This window comes from Hoplias malabaricus, chromosome 2 (assembly GCF_029633855.1).
Source record: "Hoplias malabaricus isolate fHopMal1 chromosome 2, fHopMal1.hap1, whole genome shotgun sequence".
NCBI classification, from domain to species: Eukaryota; Metazoa; Chordata; class Actinopteri; order Characiformes; family Erythrinidae; genus Hoplias; species Hoplias malabaricus.
In genome coordinates this window covers 1,580,407-1,598,924 of record NC_089801.1, presented here as the reverse complement: position 1 = coordinate 1,598,924, position 18,518 = coordinate 1,580,407, and the positions used below count along the sequence as shown (strand labels likewise).

Below are 18,518 nucleotides of genomic sequence, written 5' to 3'. Positions count from 1 at the left end.
TTCTCTCTCTCTCTTTTTCTCTCTCTCTCTGTCTCTCTCTCTCTCTCTCTCTCTCTCTCTGTCTGTCTCTTTCTCTCTCTCTCTGTCTCTCTCTCTCTCTCTCTCTCTCTCTCTGTCTCTCTCTGTCTCTCTCTCTCTCTGTCTCTCTCTCTCTCTCTCTGTCTCTTTCTATCTCTCTCTCTGTCTCTTTCTATCTCTCTCTCTTTCTCTCTCTCTCTTTTTCTCTCTCTCTCTTTCTCTCTCTTGTCTCTCTCTCTCTCTCTGTCTCTTTCTATCTCTCTCTGTCTCTTTCTATCTCTCTCTCTGTCTCTTTCTATCTCTCTCTCTTTCTCTCTCTCTCTTTTTCTCTCTCTCTTTTTCTCTCTCTCTTTCTCTCTCTCTCTCTCTCTCTCTCTCTCTCTTTCTATCAGTATATCTGAGAGGCTGGAGCATGCTCTGGAGAAAGCTGCTCCACTGTTGAGGGAAATTTTTGTGGATTTTGCACCGTTTCTGTCCCGCACCTTTACTGGGGAGTCATGGCCAGGAGCTTCTCATCGAGGGAACCAGTATGTATTTAAATTAGAACATTAACACTACACACACACACACACACACACACACACCAGTCCATAATAACAGAGTAACTGAGACTTGGAACCAAGCAACAAAAAACAGGGTCAAGTACAGCCTTTTCATTCTATTTATTTATTTATTATTATTATTATTATTATTTTATTGTTACTTTGGTTGCTTTAACAAAACCTGCCTGGATTGAAATTCCCTATCATCCACTAAGAGATGGGTTTCATTTTCAGAACTAGAAATAAAGAGAAAACCATTTGGTGGCCCGAGCCCTTCTGAATCCACACATTGGGGGCTTGCTAAAGCCTTGCCACTGGCCATGCTCCACCTCCCTGGTGAGGTAATGAGCTGGGAAAAAGGAATAATTCAACCCGCGAGGTGGAGCTCAGAGCCAAACCCAGAGCCTGATGGACAGGACGGAGGCCATGTTACTCCTCTCACTCAATCTGGTTCTGGGGTTAGCTGTCTGCATTGTCCTAATGTGAAAAACCAAAATCCTCTGCCTTTCGCTTCCTCCTCCCGGGGGAGGCACTGTCATCGCCATCATTTATTAACTCTGCGTATTCTGCAAGACATTTGTATGATATTGTTCATCTTACAACTAAAGTCCAACATATGCTAGTTTATCATCCTCCACCAAAGCACCAAGCTCCTTCTCTTCTCTGCTCTTCTCGACTCATCTGTGCTCTGCTCTTCTCTGCTCTTCCACCTTCAGTGTCTTTGTGTTTGTGGTTGTCTTGTTTGTTCGCTCTCTCTCTTGCGCTCTCTCTCTCTCCCTCTCTCCCCCCCCCTCCCTCCCTCCCTTTTTCGGTCTGTTTCTGTGGTGGATCAATAGAACATATGTTCTGTGCACTTTTCCGGGTGTAATACAAGTAGTAAATATGTATTAGTTTACAGTAACATTATGTTGAGTTCATTAGTGTCATCGATACTCTGCCCCCAGCAAGAAGTCGCACCATGACATCATCAACACATGCTGTGTTTCTCCTTCTGTCCTGAAACTAAAACATTAAACACCAAAATGTAAACCTCTGAACACAGGAAACAAACCAAAATCACCAACAGAAAAGAGACATTTCAAACCATAACCTCCTAAATCTGTTTACATTTATGGAATCTCTCATAAAATTTACAGAATTATCCATTCATTCATTCTCTGTAACCCTTATCCAGTTCAGGGTCACGGTGGGTCCAGAGCCTACCTGGAATCATTGGGTACAAGGTGGGATACACCCTGGAGGCGGCGCCAGTCCTTTACAGGGCAACACACACTCACACATTCACTCACACACTCACACCTACGGACACTTTTGAGTCGCCAATCCACCTACCAACGTGTGTTTTTTTTATTTTTTTTTATTTATTTATTTATTTTTTGGACTACAGAATTATCCAAAATGAAAAATCATATTAGTTACTACATTTCTCTCTCTCTCTCTCTCTCTTTCTCTTTCTCTTTCTCTCTCTCTCTCTCTCTCTCTCTCTCTCTCTCTCTCTTTCTCTTTCTCTCTCTCTCTCTCTCTCTCTCTCTCTCTCTTTCTTTCTCTCTCTTTCTTTCTCTCTCTCTCTCTCTCTCTCTCTCTCTCTCTCTCTCTTTCTTTCTCTCTCTTTCTTTCTCTCTCTCTCTCTTTCTCTCTCTCTCTCTCTCTCTCTCTCTCTCAGGTTTGGTGTGTATGAAGTCCAGTAGCTCTGTGGTGGAACTAGTGATGCTGCTGTGTTCACAGGCAAGTTCTCCATCCCTTCATCATCTCATCCCTCCGTCTGCTTGTCCCACAATCTTGTAGAATTCTAAAATTGGTGGCGCTAGGAGATGAAGCTCTACATACATTCATACATATGTACATCCTTGCAGTCCTTCATTATTTTAGGCTTTTTTTAAATCTCCAACCCTTCTACCTCTTGTTGCCTTTCTCCATCCTATAGTTTCCTACTTAGTTTAAATCTTTCTCTGTTACTTGATTATCTGAGTGTAACACCTCTTAGAATGGACAACAGAGAATGAATGAACGAGTGTGTGTGTGTGTGTGAGTTGAAGGTTAAAGGTCTTGACCCTGCTTGGTCCGGTTCGGTGTGGCAAAGGAGGATAATGCAGATTTGATGTCATCGTGCTATTGATCAAGATCCTCTGGGCTTTGTGTTGTTAGTTTATTTAAGGTGGATCTGCTTTAGAGCCATGAATACAAATGAAGGGTTGATAGCAGGTGGATGTGTGTATGGATTGATCCTCTCACCAGCTCTAATACACGCACTCTTATTGTGTTTGTGTGTGTGAGAAGCATTGATTTGCATTTATATACATAGGAATTAAACAGGATCCAGAGATCTACATTTCTAAATCCTCAGTCACAAGTTTGTTAACATGATAATTTGGGGAACTAGAAATGCCAAGCAACCCACAAGATGAAATAACAAATGTTTGTTGTCTGTCTAAGTAAGAAAACATGGCATGAAACGAGCTGTTCTGATGTTGCGCTACATCTTACATTGAGTAAAGACCCCCTCGACGTTGTTTCTAAAATAACAAAGCTGGACCTGCGCTCGTGTGTGCGTGCAAATACAAAGTTAAATGGAGTACAGACACAGTGAGTGTGTACTGTTTAAATGTTCTACTCCTCACTCCTCTTTGCCTCATGTCAAATGTAGCTGGGTCTCATTATCATTTAAAGAGCAGGTGTTGAAATCGGTCGTTCTGAAGAGGGCTGTTTAGACAGGATAAGAACAGCGCTGTGTTTGTTGATCTTTGTGGTATTCTGACCAAAACACATCTCAGACATTTCGTTAAGAATCGAGGGAACTTGTGCAAAAAGTGTAAACGTCCCCTTGAAAAATGTTATCTTTAACATCCTTCTGCAGTGCCTCCATTGGTCTTTCTATTAACAGAATGCAAATCAACTTAGCTGTATTATTTAGTTCAGTTTGAACTGGGTTTTGCCCAGTGATCTGTGGAATGTGAAAACACGGAGCTCGGATTTTCCAATTTATTGTTTCAAAATGCTAAAAATTCCCTCAAAATTCAGTACGTTTTCCCCGTGTAATTTCTGGAGGGGAACCGTCCCCGCCCCCTGAACCCCGATCCAGAGCAGAACGGGGGAAATGACATGCTCTAATGCTGCTATCCGTCTTCTCTGTCACTCTGTTGTGTAATGCTAATCTAATCAGAGCGGGGAACCGCGGTTCTGCGGCTCGTTCTCTGGGCAGACCCGCGTGGAGTCCATGCTGCTGATTACTTCAATAAATCATTTCGGGACAAATTCTCTCACGGCTGATGCAAATGTAATTTTGCTTTTTGGGGGGAAAGTTGGCATTCTGCGTTCGTTGGGAAAGAAGGCGGGGCTTAAACCAGCGCAGATTTGTTGTGTACGCCCAAATAAATTGGGCCATAATTAGTTTTTAACGATGCTATCAGTCTGTTTCTAATTTCCTAGTGTTATGTTATGTTTAGTTGCTTGCTGATTATTCATAAAAGAGAAAATGGGTGCAGTATAAATTGATTTTGTTTGTATTTTATTATAAAGCAACTTGTAATATGATGAAAAGGAAATAATAATAATAATAATAAATGCAAGTGTGTGTGCATTTATTTGTTTCCTTTTTTTAAAATTGATTTTAAAGGCTTTAAAAATGCCTTATTTATTTGTTTGTTATTATTCATTAAATCATTCATCTATTTTGTTTTGTTTCTGTATTCAGGAGTGAACTAATGAGTTTTTATTATTATTATTATTATTATTATTATCAAGCACATTATAATCTCTTTGTATAAAGTATTAACGACCTTGAACATCCTTTAAACATCCCTTTGTTAGTTGTTGTGTTCAGTAAAGAAAGCGAGTGTGAGTGGATGATGTGGAGGTTTGGAGTGAGGGATTACCTCTCAGTGGACGACGCTGGTGTTGGACGGAGAGAGAGTGTGCGTCTCTCCTGGGTGTTGGATGAATTGATACGCGGCGAGTGATGGATTATTTTCTCTCTCTCTGTGAGAGGGAGATGGGATCTGTGTTGGACGTGATGGCGATTGCTGGAAACGTAGTAATTAATTTCTTGGTGTGGTGACGGAGTGGGGGTCGGGCCAGAGGTCAAGGGTTGCGGTCGCTGAGGACTTTTTAATCATCGAGAATCACCAAAAATCACAAAGGATCAGACAAATCAGACGCATCAAACCAATCTACTGCAGCTCATCTCTGAGCCTGCGATGCTAAACTGTAGTTTGATGGCGCCCCTGGCCTTTTATTCAGAATTAAAGATCAATTTTGATCAGACACTGCTGTTTCACGTGGTGTATTGGTTCTCACTTAAGTTAGGTTCTATTGATCTGCTGGAGCTTTCACTTATTTATTGTTCCATTAGGGCTTTGCATCCCTGGCTGTACGTGATATTGCCATAAAAAAGGATACCATTTTTGAGGATTTGTGCTAAATGAAAGGATATTCCTCGGCTTGTGGGTTCGAGCCCAGCTCCGGGAGCCTGTCTGTGAGGAGGTGTCCTTACTGTGGTGGATAATTTCACTGATTCTCCCTTTAGAAGTTACTAATATCTGCATTCGGAAAGAGAAAAGGGCAGGAACGATAGCGCTAAACGTTTGGCTCTTACACTTTCTCCTTCTGTGTGTGTGTGTGTGCAGTATTTGAGTTTTTCTGGTTTGATATCTCCACATCAGCCAATGCTCGTCTGTCTACTGGGGCTTTGAAGCTTCTCCTGCCAGACGTGAAGGCCTATTACACTCTTACAGTCTGAAATTTTTATGAGGGCAATTTATTTACTCTCTGCTTGTCTTTTTGTCTCTGTTTCTGAGGCGGCAGACGTAGGGAAGTAAACTCGGTTAAACTCTGCTACGGTAGAGAGTGGCTTCAAAAGCCTACAGTATTATTTTAATCACATCCACGAGAGAGAGAGAGAGAGAGAGAGAGAGAGAGAGGAGGAGAGGATATAAAATCTGCTATCAAGATGTCCACTCTATCTACGTAATGTGGAGTGATGGGGGCATGAGGGAAAGCTTTGCATTTTACATGAAGATCATCTTTGAGAGTCCTCGTCTCTCGTCTGAGACTTGTGTGTAATAGCCTTGTTGTCTCGGCCGAGATAATCCACTGTGACAAGAGCCCAGACGTGACGTTGCACCAGATTTACCGCCGCAGATCACTTTAAAAAGGTTTCAAGCTCCAACAGCTGATTAATAAATAATGCCTCACATGTAAAGGCACTCGGAGGAAGAGCGTGTTCACCGTTTAAACGCCGCAGCTGCTGTCACAGCTTTTTCCAGGCTAACTTTTCCACTCGAGAAAGCTTTTTAGAACTGAGGGGGATGAGGCTGCTGGAAAGAAGTACAATAAAAAAAACAATACTATTTTATTGTAATTTGGGAAATAAACTGATTAGATTTTTAACTCTAAATTTAGTGAGTCAGCCAAGATTTTTTTCCCCTTTATTATTATTTTTTTTAATAGTAGACCTTTTGTGTATTTCATTTAGACTTTAGAAGTCTATCGTTTGCCTTCACGTTGTCGTTCTTGGTCTAAAGCCAGTCACCACTCACTGTTAAAGGGTTGATTAGTGTAGTGGATAATACATCTCTCCTTTGTTTATGAAGTTAAGTGCTTTACAAACAAAGCAACAACTAAACAAGTATATTAAATCTGTATATAAAAATATAAAAAATGCCTCATGAGAAATGAGAATTACAGAAGAGTAATCGTGTTTAAAATAATATAAGATTTAAATGTGTGTCACAACCCACTAAACAAGGAACGTCCCTGGACGTTTAAAATAGGTCTAAAAGTAGTCTGTCCGTCAAGGACATATTTTAAACGAACGTCAATGGACGTCCAAATTCCATCTTAATAAGTTAGTTAAGTGGTGATCTTATCGATAACGATAACGTCAGTGGACATCCAAAACGCGTTTTATACAAGTCATTTATTTCGGGACCAATTAATAACGTCAATGGGCGTCCAACATACGTCTAATAGTCGTCTTTTCAATGTCTGCGTTTGAACGTCTTTTCAACTTTCATTTTCAACCTTAAGAGAACGTTGATTAGACGGCAGTCATTACGTTATTTCAACGTTGAATCAACGGCTAAATGTTTTCCCACTCATTTACACTGGGTTTTGTGTACACAAATAAAACAAATCTTAAAACAAAGACTACTTTTAAAACATAATGAGAGAACCTGACGGTGTTTACTATTTTTGCAGAACTATTGCGGTAAGTCATATATCTTATGTTTGTAATCCAGTTGAGTGAGCCGCCCCTCTTGTAGCTGTGTGTTATGGACTACTGATGGAGCGATATTGGAGTGATAATGATAGTGTGGTGATGGTGTGCGGAGGAGTTTCCAGGCTCTAGGATGGCACTCAGTGTGGATCAGATAAATGTCGTATTGAGGCAGGTATGGTGCTGTAGATCAGACATTATTGTCCAGTGCTCTGTCAGCTCATCTGTTCTTTTACTCATCCATCTCTCGCACGGATCTCCTGAAGGAGGGAAAAGAGGGGGTGATCTGGCCCCTTTGATGGAGGAAGGGTGAAGTGTGTCTGGAACAAAGGCTGTGTGATACAACGGAAACACATTACGGTACTTATAACATTGACACAATACCCAATAACCCAAAATCCCAGGACAGTTTAAGAACATCAGGAGGTTATTAAAAATTATAAAATGTGATGGGATCACATACAACCAGCTGCTTTGATACTGTGCCTTTTATGTCGTGGCACCATATTTATTCATATATTGCTTTTTATTTTTGTCCCTGAGCCCATTCCAAGCATTGCACTTGTGATCTTGCAACATAAAACATTTGGGCCCCTCTGGTATTAAGTGCTTTCCGGTCGCTCTTATCCCACACAATCTGATTAGGAACCAAGACTGAAACCTGGAACCTGTCTGGGACTGCACCAAACAGTGAATATTTGAAAGCAGTGCAAACAAATTGACATTTAATACAAAACTGTGGCACAAATGTAACCGCAACAGCCGTAAATATTATTTGTTCATTGTCACACACCTGTAAATAAAGGGTATTAAAATCTCGTGAAGACCAAAGCCGCGTATGATTTATCGTTTTTATTGTTTGGGCCTTGGACAGGAGCGTTAACCTGTTAAACATTCGGACAGCACCTCGCTCAGATCCTCTGACCTTTAACCTGGAAACAGAGGGAGTTTAACCCCCCTCTGGAGTCTCAGAAAGGAGGATCAATACAGAGAGAGGGAGAGAGAGATCAATTGGCCAACTACCCAGTGATGGAAAGCCTCTGCTGTGCTGTCATTTCCTTCATCTTCTGGTCGAATCCCTAGAAGTTTTAACTCTCATTTCTCTGCTATAAAAATACAAGTTTTTAATTCTGTAATAACCCAGTGATTCTATGTAATTTAACGCCATAAATCTAGTAACCGGAGCTTTGAGCCCTAGCTCTGTTGGATTGCCTGTGTTTCCTATCACTGTATCAAAGGTGAACAAGGCTTTCTTTAATGTTGGAGAAAGGCAAAGTTCAGTGGTCAACCTGTCTGCATTGTGATGTCACAAAGACAGCACTGTTTCTGCTGCTTAGTTTCTGTATACGGCCTTTACGGACAGACTGGTGATTTTTTGAGTTTTTATGGACTCTTTTATGAGGATATGGTCTCTTTAACTGATTAGTCGCTGGAGGTGTGTTAAAGCAAAGAAAAAAAAACTTGAGTGAGAAACTAGAGCAAAATATCTGAGCTAGATTTGCACTCTGTCTCGCTCTCTCCTCTCTCCTGCTGTGTGTAATAACATGTTCAGAGGGTTCAGGTTGGGGTTTGGAGGAGGTTCTGCATGCTGACCCTGCCTCTTGGGGTTCTAGATAATGTCTCGCTGTCTCTCTTTCTTTCTCTCCCTCTCTCTCTGTCTCTCCATCCCTCCCTGGTGCCCCGTGGACTCGGCTCTTCCGGACAGGAAACCGGGGCCAAGCCAAGGGGATGCCCCAAAAACTGAGCGCCGATTTATATGGACCCCCGCCGCTCTCCAGCTCCCTAACGATTCGCTCTTGTCTCTGTTTATTTCTGTTTTCTCTGCTTCTTTCTGTTTGCTCTGTTTTTCTCTCAGCAGTATGCAGCCGACAGAACCAACACTGAACTTCATCACTGAACTCCAGAGGTCAACTTTAACACTGATTTTCATAACTGACCTCTGGGATCTCTCTCTCTCTCTCTCTCTCTCTTTCTCAGAATAGCACTACGTCAACTTTCTGTTCATGCAGACGGGGGACAGTTTCACAGAAAAGGCTGCTGGATGAAGTCAGTACAGGACCTTATTTTCTCTGACTTACAGCATTTAAAAGAACAGAAGCCCACTGTCTCCTTGCTTCGGGGTAAAGTTGCCCACTGTGTTTCATAATGAAGAGGAAATGGCCATTATAATTGTCATGGAATCTAACGGCAAACCGTTAGCGCGTTAGCTTTCAGTGCATATCTCGGCTCTTGTGACCAGATCGGTGAATGTTATTCATATTCTGAGCGCATGAGTAATCGTGCTTTTACACTCTGGATTTATTTCAGAATGTAAGAGTCTAGAAGCAAAAGCCTTGAACACTTTTTCTTGTACTTTTTACTCAGTAAACAGAGTAAATATCTGATCACGTTGATCCTGAGATTGAAGCACATTCTTCTGGTTAAGCTCTGGTTAAGACAGAACTTCAAATGTATCACTGCAAATTATGCAGAGCACAGAGAAGGTCATAAAATAACTGTTTCTGCATTAAAGTAGAGCATTGTGCGTCTGACTGTGAAACAATTAACATTCAGCTATAAGCTTGATGCTCCTCTGTCAAACTAGTGCATTGTGGGTAAAGTTTTAGTTTTGTAATTTGCAAATTAAAATGCGTTGGGCTCTGTTTGGGTCGCAGGCCTAGCCTCCACTTATCGACCAGAGAGAACAGGGCTTTATTACAAACGTGATGTGGATAAATGGGTTAGAGTTCCTGATGAATGAAGAGAAACAATTACACGGTGTAACAACCCAGATTTTATGACTTCTGTGTTTATAAGTAATGCACAAGTCCTCAAAAACTGTTCAGTGACGTCTCATGAAACACAAGGATAGGCGCTGCGCACATTTACACACGCCTGCCCAAACGCAAATATCCTAACACACACAACACACACAATCAGACATTTTGGATCAGATTTGCTCGTTCAGATCTATTCCCTGTTGATTGTCTGTGTTTGTATTTGGTGAAGTGTGGGGTAAAACCCACACTGGTCAGAGTTCTAATACACACTGCCTTTGTTTCTTTATTTAAGAGAGATTTATGTGTGTTGTTATTATTCTTGTCACCTTGGGCCATACAGCTGGGTGTAATATAAACCCTGTAGTTGGATTTATTCCGAAATATCGTGACATGAAGAACAGACTTCTTTAGAAGGGTGTATGGAGCTGTGTGTTTTTTTAAAAATATAACATGGACACTGTAGAAGTTCAACATTTTTTTGTGTTTAAGTCTCTGCATGAACATCTCCAGGAATCACAGAGTCTGTGGATCTCTGTGTTTGGGGAGCGTAAATATTTGTCCGCCCTCTTTAAGACCCTTTGTGACTAGTGAGTGTGAGGAAACAGAGCCGTGTGTTTTCTTTAGGCTCTGATAAGATCTAGGAGCTGGACTGGGGTGTGTAAGTGTTCACCTCCTCACATCAGTAATTAGACAGCCTTTACACACTGTCAGCGTTCCGTCTGATCTACCGTCTGATCTCACAACTTATCTACAGTGTGAGCTCACATCGGATGTATCACCTGACCCACTGTCTGATTTGCCCTCTGATTTACCATTCTACCGAATACTGCTTATCTACTACCTGCCGACTTCCACTCCACTTAATAACCAGGGAATATTGCAGCAGCAGGAATGCTCAGGTTTACAGATTTTAATTGGAATTCCTAAGACTTATTTTAGGGGTTGAGTCCGTCAGAGGAGCGTTATTTGTGATTTTAACCACACACATGTACACAGTGAAACCAGGTTCCCCCAGCAGCAAAAAAAACAAGATGACACCAAAAAGAATGTCGAGATAATAATTATTTTTGGGTGTGTATTTAGACTGGATTTAAATAGAATGTGTATTTAAAGTTGATTATGAATTGGATTTTTTTGGATTTAACTGTGTTCTGATTTTAGGTTTGATTTATTTCAGATTATTCAGATTTTGCGTGTGTATACGGGCTCTTTCTTTTCTTTTGGCCTGGACAGTCCCTGATCAAAGCTGTACAGTAGTTGTTCACGCTCCATAAATCACTGGGCTCTGTGTTGGGCTGTAATTTAAAACTTCTCGTTCTCGCTCTGTTTTGCCGTGTGACGGATATTTCTTCTGTTCCGAACCAACTTCAATCCCCCAGCCGTTCCCAAAAACAAACAAACACTGGTGATTAAAACTGATGGGACGGTAACTGTGGGGTGACTTGTTTATTTTTTCATGGAGAGGAAGCGAGCGTCTCCGCCACTCTGCTGCGCTGCAGTGCATTGTGGGTCTGTGTTGTGTCAGAGGTGTTTTAGTTTTTGTGGTAATTACACTTTTTTCAATCAGCCGTAATTAAGGAGATGGTCGTCAGCAAACAAGACTAAACAGTGACTCAAACAGGAAGTATGGATCAATTACCGCTAAACAATCCCTCGCTCAAAAACAGACGCTTTCGCTTCAGCTGCTTTAATGCACTTTCTCTGGTCGGAAATAATGTAAATTAGGAGTGTGGAAAGAATAATAAAAAAAAGGAAGAATCTTTACTGTAAAATACACTGCAAATATGTTTTTTGAAAAGTAAAAAATGTCACTTCTTAGTTTATTACTGTTTTCATAATTATTAATAACATTTTTGCTCTGTAGCGTAGATTTATATTCTTTGTTGACAGAGCTAACTTTAGGACAGTTTTCTGACCTCATTCAGGACTTAAACAGACCGAGCTCTTTATTCGGTTCCAGGGGAAATACAGAAGCACAAAATCTCTAAATACACACTACGTATAATGTGCTGTGAAAAAGAATAAAAAAAAAGATAAATATAAGGGAATGTATCAGTACAGCCTGCCGGTTTAAATCATGATATAATCATCATTATTTCTAATCATATTTTTATGGATGACAGGGCTATTAGACCCACATTCCTGAACATAGACATAGACATCTTTTCTATTCATTTTTGACCAAACTCTAGAAAGTTTTGAAGATAGGAGAATTTTTGACAAAATTAGACAAAATTAAGTGCCACATTTTTAGGCATTCACAAGTTTGAGAATCACATTTAGTAAAAATATGTTTCATTTGAAACAGTGAAATTAAAATGTTCTTCTTGTGCTGTAGATTTTTTTAAAGGATTTTTTTATCGTTATTTTTTTTTAATCCTGACGTGTTACAAATAGGTGTACATTCCTTTAGTGTCCAGAAATGCATTGTGTTTATGTGTCTTATATATCATTAGCCTTTTGAATTGCTCTTTTACGCTCTTTATCTCATACGACATTTCTATTCCTTATTTTCCATTTCCGTTTTGGTCATCACTTCTTTTTCTTATTTCCCTCTTGATTTCCTTGTTTTTTGGGATGTGGAGCAGCTCATAAAACAGGGTTGTAGCTTAGTCACGCACTGACTGTCAAATTCATGTTTAGGAACTGCTCCACAAGGAGCGCTGTTCTGTTTTGTTGCGTGAATAACCCGGTGTCCTTGTTATTGTCTCTCTCCAGTCTGTACTTTCTTCTCTCTTTTCCTCGATTTCATTTACTGTTCTATGATAATATTTAAACCATGGCTTACACGCTTTCCTTTTCCCTATTCCTTTAATTCCTCTATTGTTTCCTCCTGAGCCAAACGTCTCAATATTTTCCAGCCTCGGCTCTGACTCTGACTCTGAATGAAAGCAGAGCGCGTTCGTACACTACACTCTCCCGCATCGAACGGAAACGTTATAAATTGTGTTGTCTGGTCCAGAAAGGTGATACATTGCCCTTTAGTGTCCAGAAATGCAGCGCGACGTAAGGTGTGTTAGAGTCAGACCAGCGAGACCTCTGCTTTGTAAACAGTAAATCATAGTTAAAAAGTGCTGAGTTTGGTAAAAGTCCCATACCCTGTGTTTCAGCACATCTCAGAGTTTATATGGAGCCAGGCTTCCTTCTCTGAAGCAGAGATGTGAGTTACAGCTTAGATTCTCAGGGTAAGAGCAGACTTGCTTGGACACTCTGGTTTTAAGAGCGTGCTTCAAAAGATTGTGAGGAAACGACATGCGCTATTTCAGCCCCCCCCCCCCCTCAAATAAATTAAGTTTTGTTAAAGTGACATTTGCGGGAGTGTAATTCAGAGTAGGTCTAGTCTAAAAAGTTAAGTATACTTTTTTTTTGCATTTTCTGGAGTCATGAAGCTGCATACAGTACCTTTGGAACACGTTGGAGTGATGTTTGTGTTCCAAAAATAATAATTAATATCAGCAGCTCGCATGACTAAAGATTGTGGTTGAATGCCATCAAATCTTCACACAAATGTTCCAACAGCTAATGGAAACCCATCCCAAAATTTAGTGAGCAGGGGTCCACAGACATTTGGCACATTTGCTGTCTTCAGGATTCTTTTTCTGCCTTGTTTCCCCCCCCCCCTCCCACCAGAGATAATATATACTTCATAATATATCATTCATATTATTAAACTAATACTGATGAGGATATAAAGGGTGTAAAATGGCGGCCTCTCCTCTATTATCTAAGGGTCTGAGGATCGTTCTAGAAATCGATCCTTGTTTTTTTCTCTTCCTATCTTTTTCTTTTGGAAGTGCAGCGTTCGGGGATATGACCCGGACAGATCGGGTTGGGGGGTCAGAGGGCAGGGGTCAGGGCCAGGATTGTGAGGTCACAAATGGCCAGTTGTATCCTCCGGTCAGAAGCCATAAAGCTTGTATCAGAGCTGTGCAGGTCCAATAATAATCGGACAGTGGATCGTTACGTCTCTCTGATTGGGGTCATCGCTTCCTTTAAATAAAGAATAATTCCTTTTTCACAGCCATCAGAGCCTCGTTTATCTCTGCAGGTGGCTGTGACATCACAAAGTGAAATAAATCAGCGTTCTGTGGTCAGCTTGTGGATTTCAGCGGCGGTCAGCTTAAGTTTAATAGGAATGATGTGGTTTATTTACAACACAAGACAAATAGGGAGATACAAGAAAAGAACAACATTAATTGATCCTCTATCAGCAGTCCATCTCTCAGTCATTTATCGTTCCATCACTTTCCCGTCATTTTATTCCTCCATTCATTCGTTCTTATTTGGATTTCCTTCCATGTTTCCTCATCTTACTATCTCACTTTTCTTTACTTCGGCCTTTTTTTGTAGCTCTTTCCAGATTTGTAGCAGCTGTGACTCTGAAGGAAAACATAAAGAGTCTTGGTTTATTTAGTTTTTCATCTGTTTTCCTCTCTCTGGAATTCTGCGATAAACTCAATACCTCTGGCCTCCATTTGACTCTTGTTTACAGCTTCACTGGCTGACAAGTGATTAAAAATAAATGATAACAATTCTTAAATTATTCAGCCCTGCTCTGTCTGCTAATAATAAAATATATAAATAAACAAACTAATATACAATTCTAAATAATACATCCTACTCTTTTCTGTTTTGCCTGTAAACTCTGTCTCAGGAGTCTCAGGAGAACCTTTGGAGCTCTTTACAGCTCTTTCATCCTTTTGTCGTTTTCGTCGATGGAGAGAAAGTGATGAAACGTTGAGGAAAAGAGGAAAACAATCTGTTCCTTCCTTCTCTTCTCTGCGCTGAAAGAGCTGTGGTTTCTCAGCTGTTTGGACAAACACCTTTAACACGAACTGAGAGAAGGGGACTGTGTGTGTGTATGTGTGTATGTGTATGTGTGTGTGTGTGTGTGTGTGTGTAAAATACTCATGCACAATGACTCACTTAAGGCTTGTTAAAAAGGTCTCTTTTTTATTCTTTTACATTCGTTCTTTTCTGCTAGTTTATTGTTTAATTTTTCTTAGTTTTCTGTTTATTTCTGAGACTACAGACCCCAGAGATTTTCAGAAACTTGTGCTTGGTCAAAGTATTCTTTGGTAATGAATGAAGGGACCATCCAGAATCAGTTAAATCAGGTGCTGAAGCTAACATAGCTGTCCTCCGTATGTGAGACGTTTCCACTGATGTGGAGATGAACGTTTAGTATTTAGAGAGACGTATGCTGCTGTCAAGATGATGTCGTATCCTGGAAAGTCCATGGTTATTTCAGCAATGCCAGGCTTTAGTCTAAAGGTGCTGCAACAACACAGCTTCAAAGACTTCAAAGTTAAACCTGCCTCCAATCCTTTGGTGTGTCATGAAGTGGAGAATCAGACAATGGCAACCACTTTATTGAGAATTATTGAGAAGCTGAAGTCCTGTATCCAGCTAAAATTTCAAAAATTCCACTTGCACAATGACAAGTGCCCAAATGATTAAACTGTTTCTAAAACTGCGGTGTTTATTTTTTCAAAATGCAGCCATGTTGGCCAATGAAAACACTAGATGAGTTTTATTTTTGCTTTTGTGAGTTTAATAAAGCTTCTTAAAGCTTTTCTTCTTTCTTTTCTAATTGTGTCGCTTACAGTTACTTTAAACCTGTTAATATCTATAACGTAACTGTAATCATGTATGTTTTGATGTGTGTGTTTGTTTACAGGAATGGCAAAATTCTATCCAGAAGAACGCTGGCCTGGCCTTTATTGAACTGGTGAATGAGGGCAGGTAAGCGTTGTATCCTTAATAATAAACACCTATTGATAAGCTCGTGTGACCTGTTAATGACGACAGGTGACTGTCACGCCTGACCCCTCTGTTACACACCTTTTCATTATCGTCTTGCTCTTTGCTCTGGGTTTGAACGGGAATCGATTCCTCAGAGAAGCGGATATTTATCTCCTCTCCTTTTCGGATACATACTCAGATATGCAGGCTGATAAATAGAGTACTAAAAAAATGAATACTTACATTGGGTAGCTATTGCCACAAAAGGACACAGGAAAGAAGCAGAAGATTAAAACCGCTGACAGGTGAAGGGAATTGTTTCTTAACGGTGGCCCCTGTCAAGGTGTGGGATATAATAAGCAGTATTTAACAGTAAGTTCTTGAAGTTTATGCACTACAGTTGCTCTTCTCTTTGATCTGAGCAGATGGTCTCGCGTTTACTGCCCTCATGCATTACTGAGCTGTTCACTTGCTTCTATAATGTATCCCATGAATTTCTTGCATTCAGTGTAAATGTGTCTCTTATTTTCACTCAGAAAAAAAAAAGTGTCGCTGGGGCGCCTAAACATAAGCACACAGCTGTGGGTGTGTATACGTGTGCTGTACTGGAGCTGTGCATTACCTAGAATCCCACTGAGATGAGAGGATGTCTTCTTCAGTTTAGCGCTCTCAGATCTCTCTGTGTTTAGGAGAGGCCTTTTGCGTTAATGTGAGCTATGCTAATCAATGTTAATGAGATGCGTTTGTGTGCTAACGAGTTCCAGGCGCATATGAATGAACATTTCCCTCTCTGATCTACAGCTCTGAGATAAAAGTCTTGTTTATTTTATCATGTTTCTCTCTCTAATATACACTCACCCGTTTTGCTGGAGTCATCACCCTGATTTGTACTTTATTAACCTGGGAAGAAAAAACAAAAAAACAACAAAACAAAACAAGTACAGAAGCCATTTTATCAGTTTTATAAGACTGCAACACACAACACATCACAAGCCATATGTCCCAGCGTTAAGGTCAATGAATGTGAAATGAAATTAGCATATATTATTAAACTAAAATACAATCTGTCTAACACTACCTTAGCATCCACCTGGGAAACCATAGTACCATTGGGGAAACTATAGTAGCAGCCCCCCCAACACATTTGAATCCACCTGAAATACCAGTATAATGGTCTAACAACACATTACAAACTGCAAGCGTCACCTTAGCAACAACCAGGGGTAATTAAAAATGGCCTACTTACCTTGGCAACCAATTTCAGACAATATAGCAACATCTATAATACACTTAATCAACCACCTGGTATATAATAGCAATGGTCTAGCAACACCTTAGCAACCACATTGGATAATGTAGCACCATTCTAACAACTACTTAGCAACTATCAGGGATGCAATAGCAGAGTCTTGGCAGTAGCTTAGCAACCACCTGTGGTGTCATAGCAACTGCCTAGCTACCAATTAGCATTATTTTGGGGATTACATAGACTCTGCCGTCTTTCTAGTCTTTACATTTGCTTTAAATTTATCATAAGAAGATATTCTACTTGTTTGAATGTATTTGTTGCAGGATGTAATTCAGTGTTTTTGGATTCATTTTTTGAAACATTTACTGAGTGTTCATTGGCAGATGCCAGAGTTTAGACCTCGTGCAAAAGATTTCATTTGCCATGCAGGGGTCTGTAATGCTATCTCTCTCTTACTGAGAGAGAGAGAGAGGGGCAGGGAGAGAGAGAACGGAAAGAGTTAATATTCAGAGCGAGAAAGAAACCGTAAGAAAAAGAGGCACAGAGTCTGAGAGAGAATAAACAACACAGAGAGAGAGAGACAGGCAGAAAGCAGAGGAAGAGAGACAAAAAGTTGCACTCACACAGAGAGAGAGAGAGAGAGAGAGGAAGAACAGATGGGGAGGGAGAGAGAGACAAAGAGTGTTAGTCAGTGTTGGTGAGAGACTCCTGTGTGGAGTGTAAGACCATAAAGTCTTGTTCCCTGTGGTGAGACCAAGGTTATTGATGGTGTTTTGGGGTGATCACTGGGTTTTTTTTTTTTGGCCAGTCGGCAGGGGTTTTTGGGGCACCTCCGCTCCCCCGCTGCCCAGCATGGACACTCAAAGTTCAGGTTACATGCTTTCGTCCTCCCTCTGTTATTTTTACACTTCACTCTGTTAAAGTGGAAGAATAACCCACTGAGAGAGGCTCCGTCACCCTGCGGCCTTCATCACAGACTTGTAGAGGAAAGACGCTATACTGCTCTTAATCATCATCAGTAACTCCTATTAGCCTCTGCAGCAAAGTGCTTCTCTGCTCTTCATCATCACCATCATCATCCTCATCAGCTCCCAGTACAGACAAGAACAGATGCACAAAGTTCAGTGGAATTTGAATTTTATTGCAACTTTCTGCAACTTAGTGTAGGGACAAAACAACAGGAAATTACCTGTAATTTATAGGAAGTTACCAGTACATGTGTCATCTAAGACCCGCCGCCTGCCCGCATCCAGATCTGTCTTCTATTGAAAATGTATAGTGCATCATGGCAAAGAGAATCACACCAAGTTGACCTAAGTCTCAAGACTTGTATACAGCAAGAATGGGCAAAAATTCCATGCGCAAAACTACAACACATAGTATCTTCAGTTCCCAAATGATTAAAACATGTATTTAAACATGAATCTGTTCCATGTTTTTTGAGTAAGTCACAGGCATCAATTTCTAAATGTTTATTTTCTTCTTCTTCTTCTTCTTCTTCTTATTATTATTAGTAGTAGTATTATATTTATACTACATAGTTTGTTTCTAGACACTCAAGGATATTACCATCAATACTGCACAGAACATCATTCCACACCGTTAACACACACACACTGGCGAGAAGTGACAGCCAAGTGCACACAGCGTACTCTCAACAAACAACAATCATCCACCTAGAGGACTGCAGCAGGCACTAGGGCCTTAAAAATATCGATATTGACAAAGCCTAGAGGTTTGTGTTTGATGGTGGGGTCATGTTTCCTGTTTGCGCTTGGCAGGTTTTCTGTGGCTTTTATATCGGAATATCGGAAATATATCGTATCGACCGAAATTAAGAAATATATCGTGATATAAGTTTTGTCCGTATCGTCCAGCCCTACCCACGTGCAGACATTCATTCACAGACGCACTCCTTTACTCACATCAGGACAAAACAAATACAATCTTTTCTCTGTTAAATAAAGCTTGAAGTGAATTAACAAATTAGA

The 18,518-nt window shown here is 40.5% G+C and overlaps 1 protein-coding gene across 1 annotated transcript in view; it reads left to right on the top strand.

Moving 5' to 3' along the window:
* The window catches only part of lrba (LPS-responsive vesicle trafficking, beach and anchor containing), a 214,216-nt gene that overhangs the window by 80,041 nt on the left and 115,657 nt on the right, over window positions 1–18,518 (top strand). Inside the window, 4 exon segments of the mRNA XM_066662321.1 lie at window positions 411–501; window positions 503–545; window positions 2,224–2,285; window positions 15,214–15,278. Coding sequence (XP_066518418.1) covers window positions 411–501; window positions 503–545; window positions 2,224–2,285; window positions 15,214–15,278 — 261 coding nt within the window.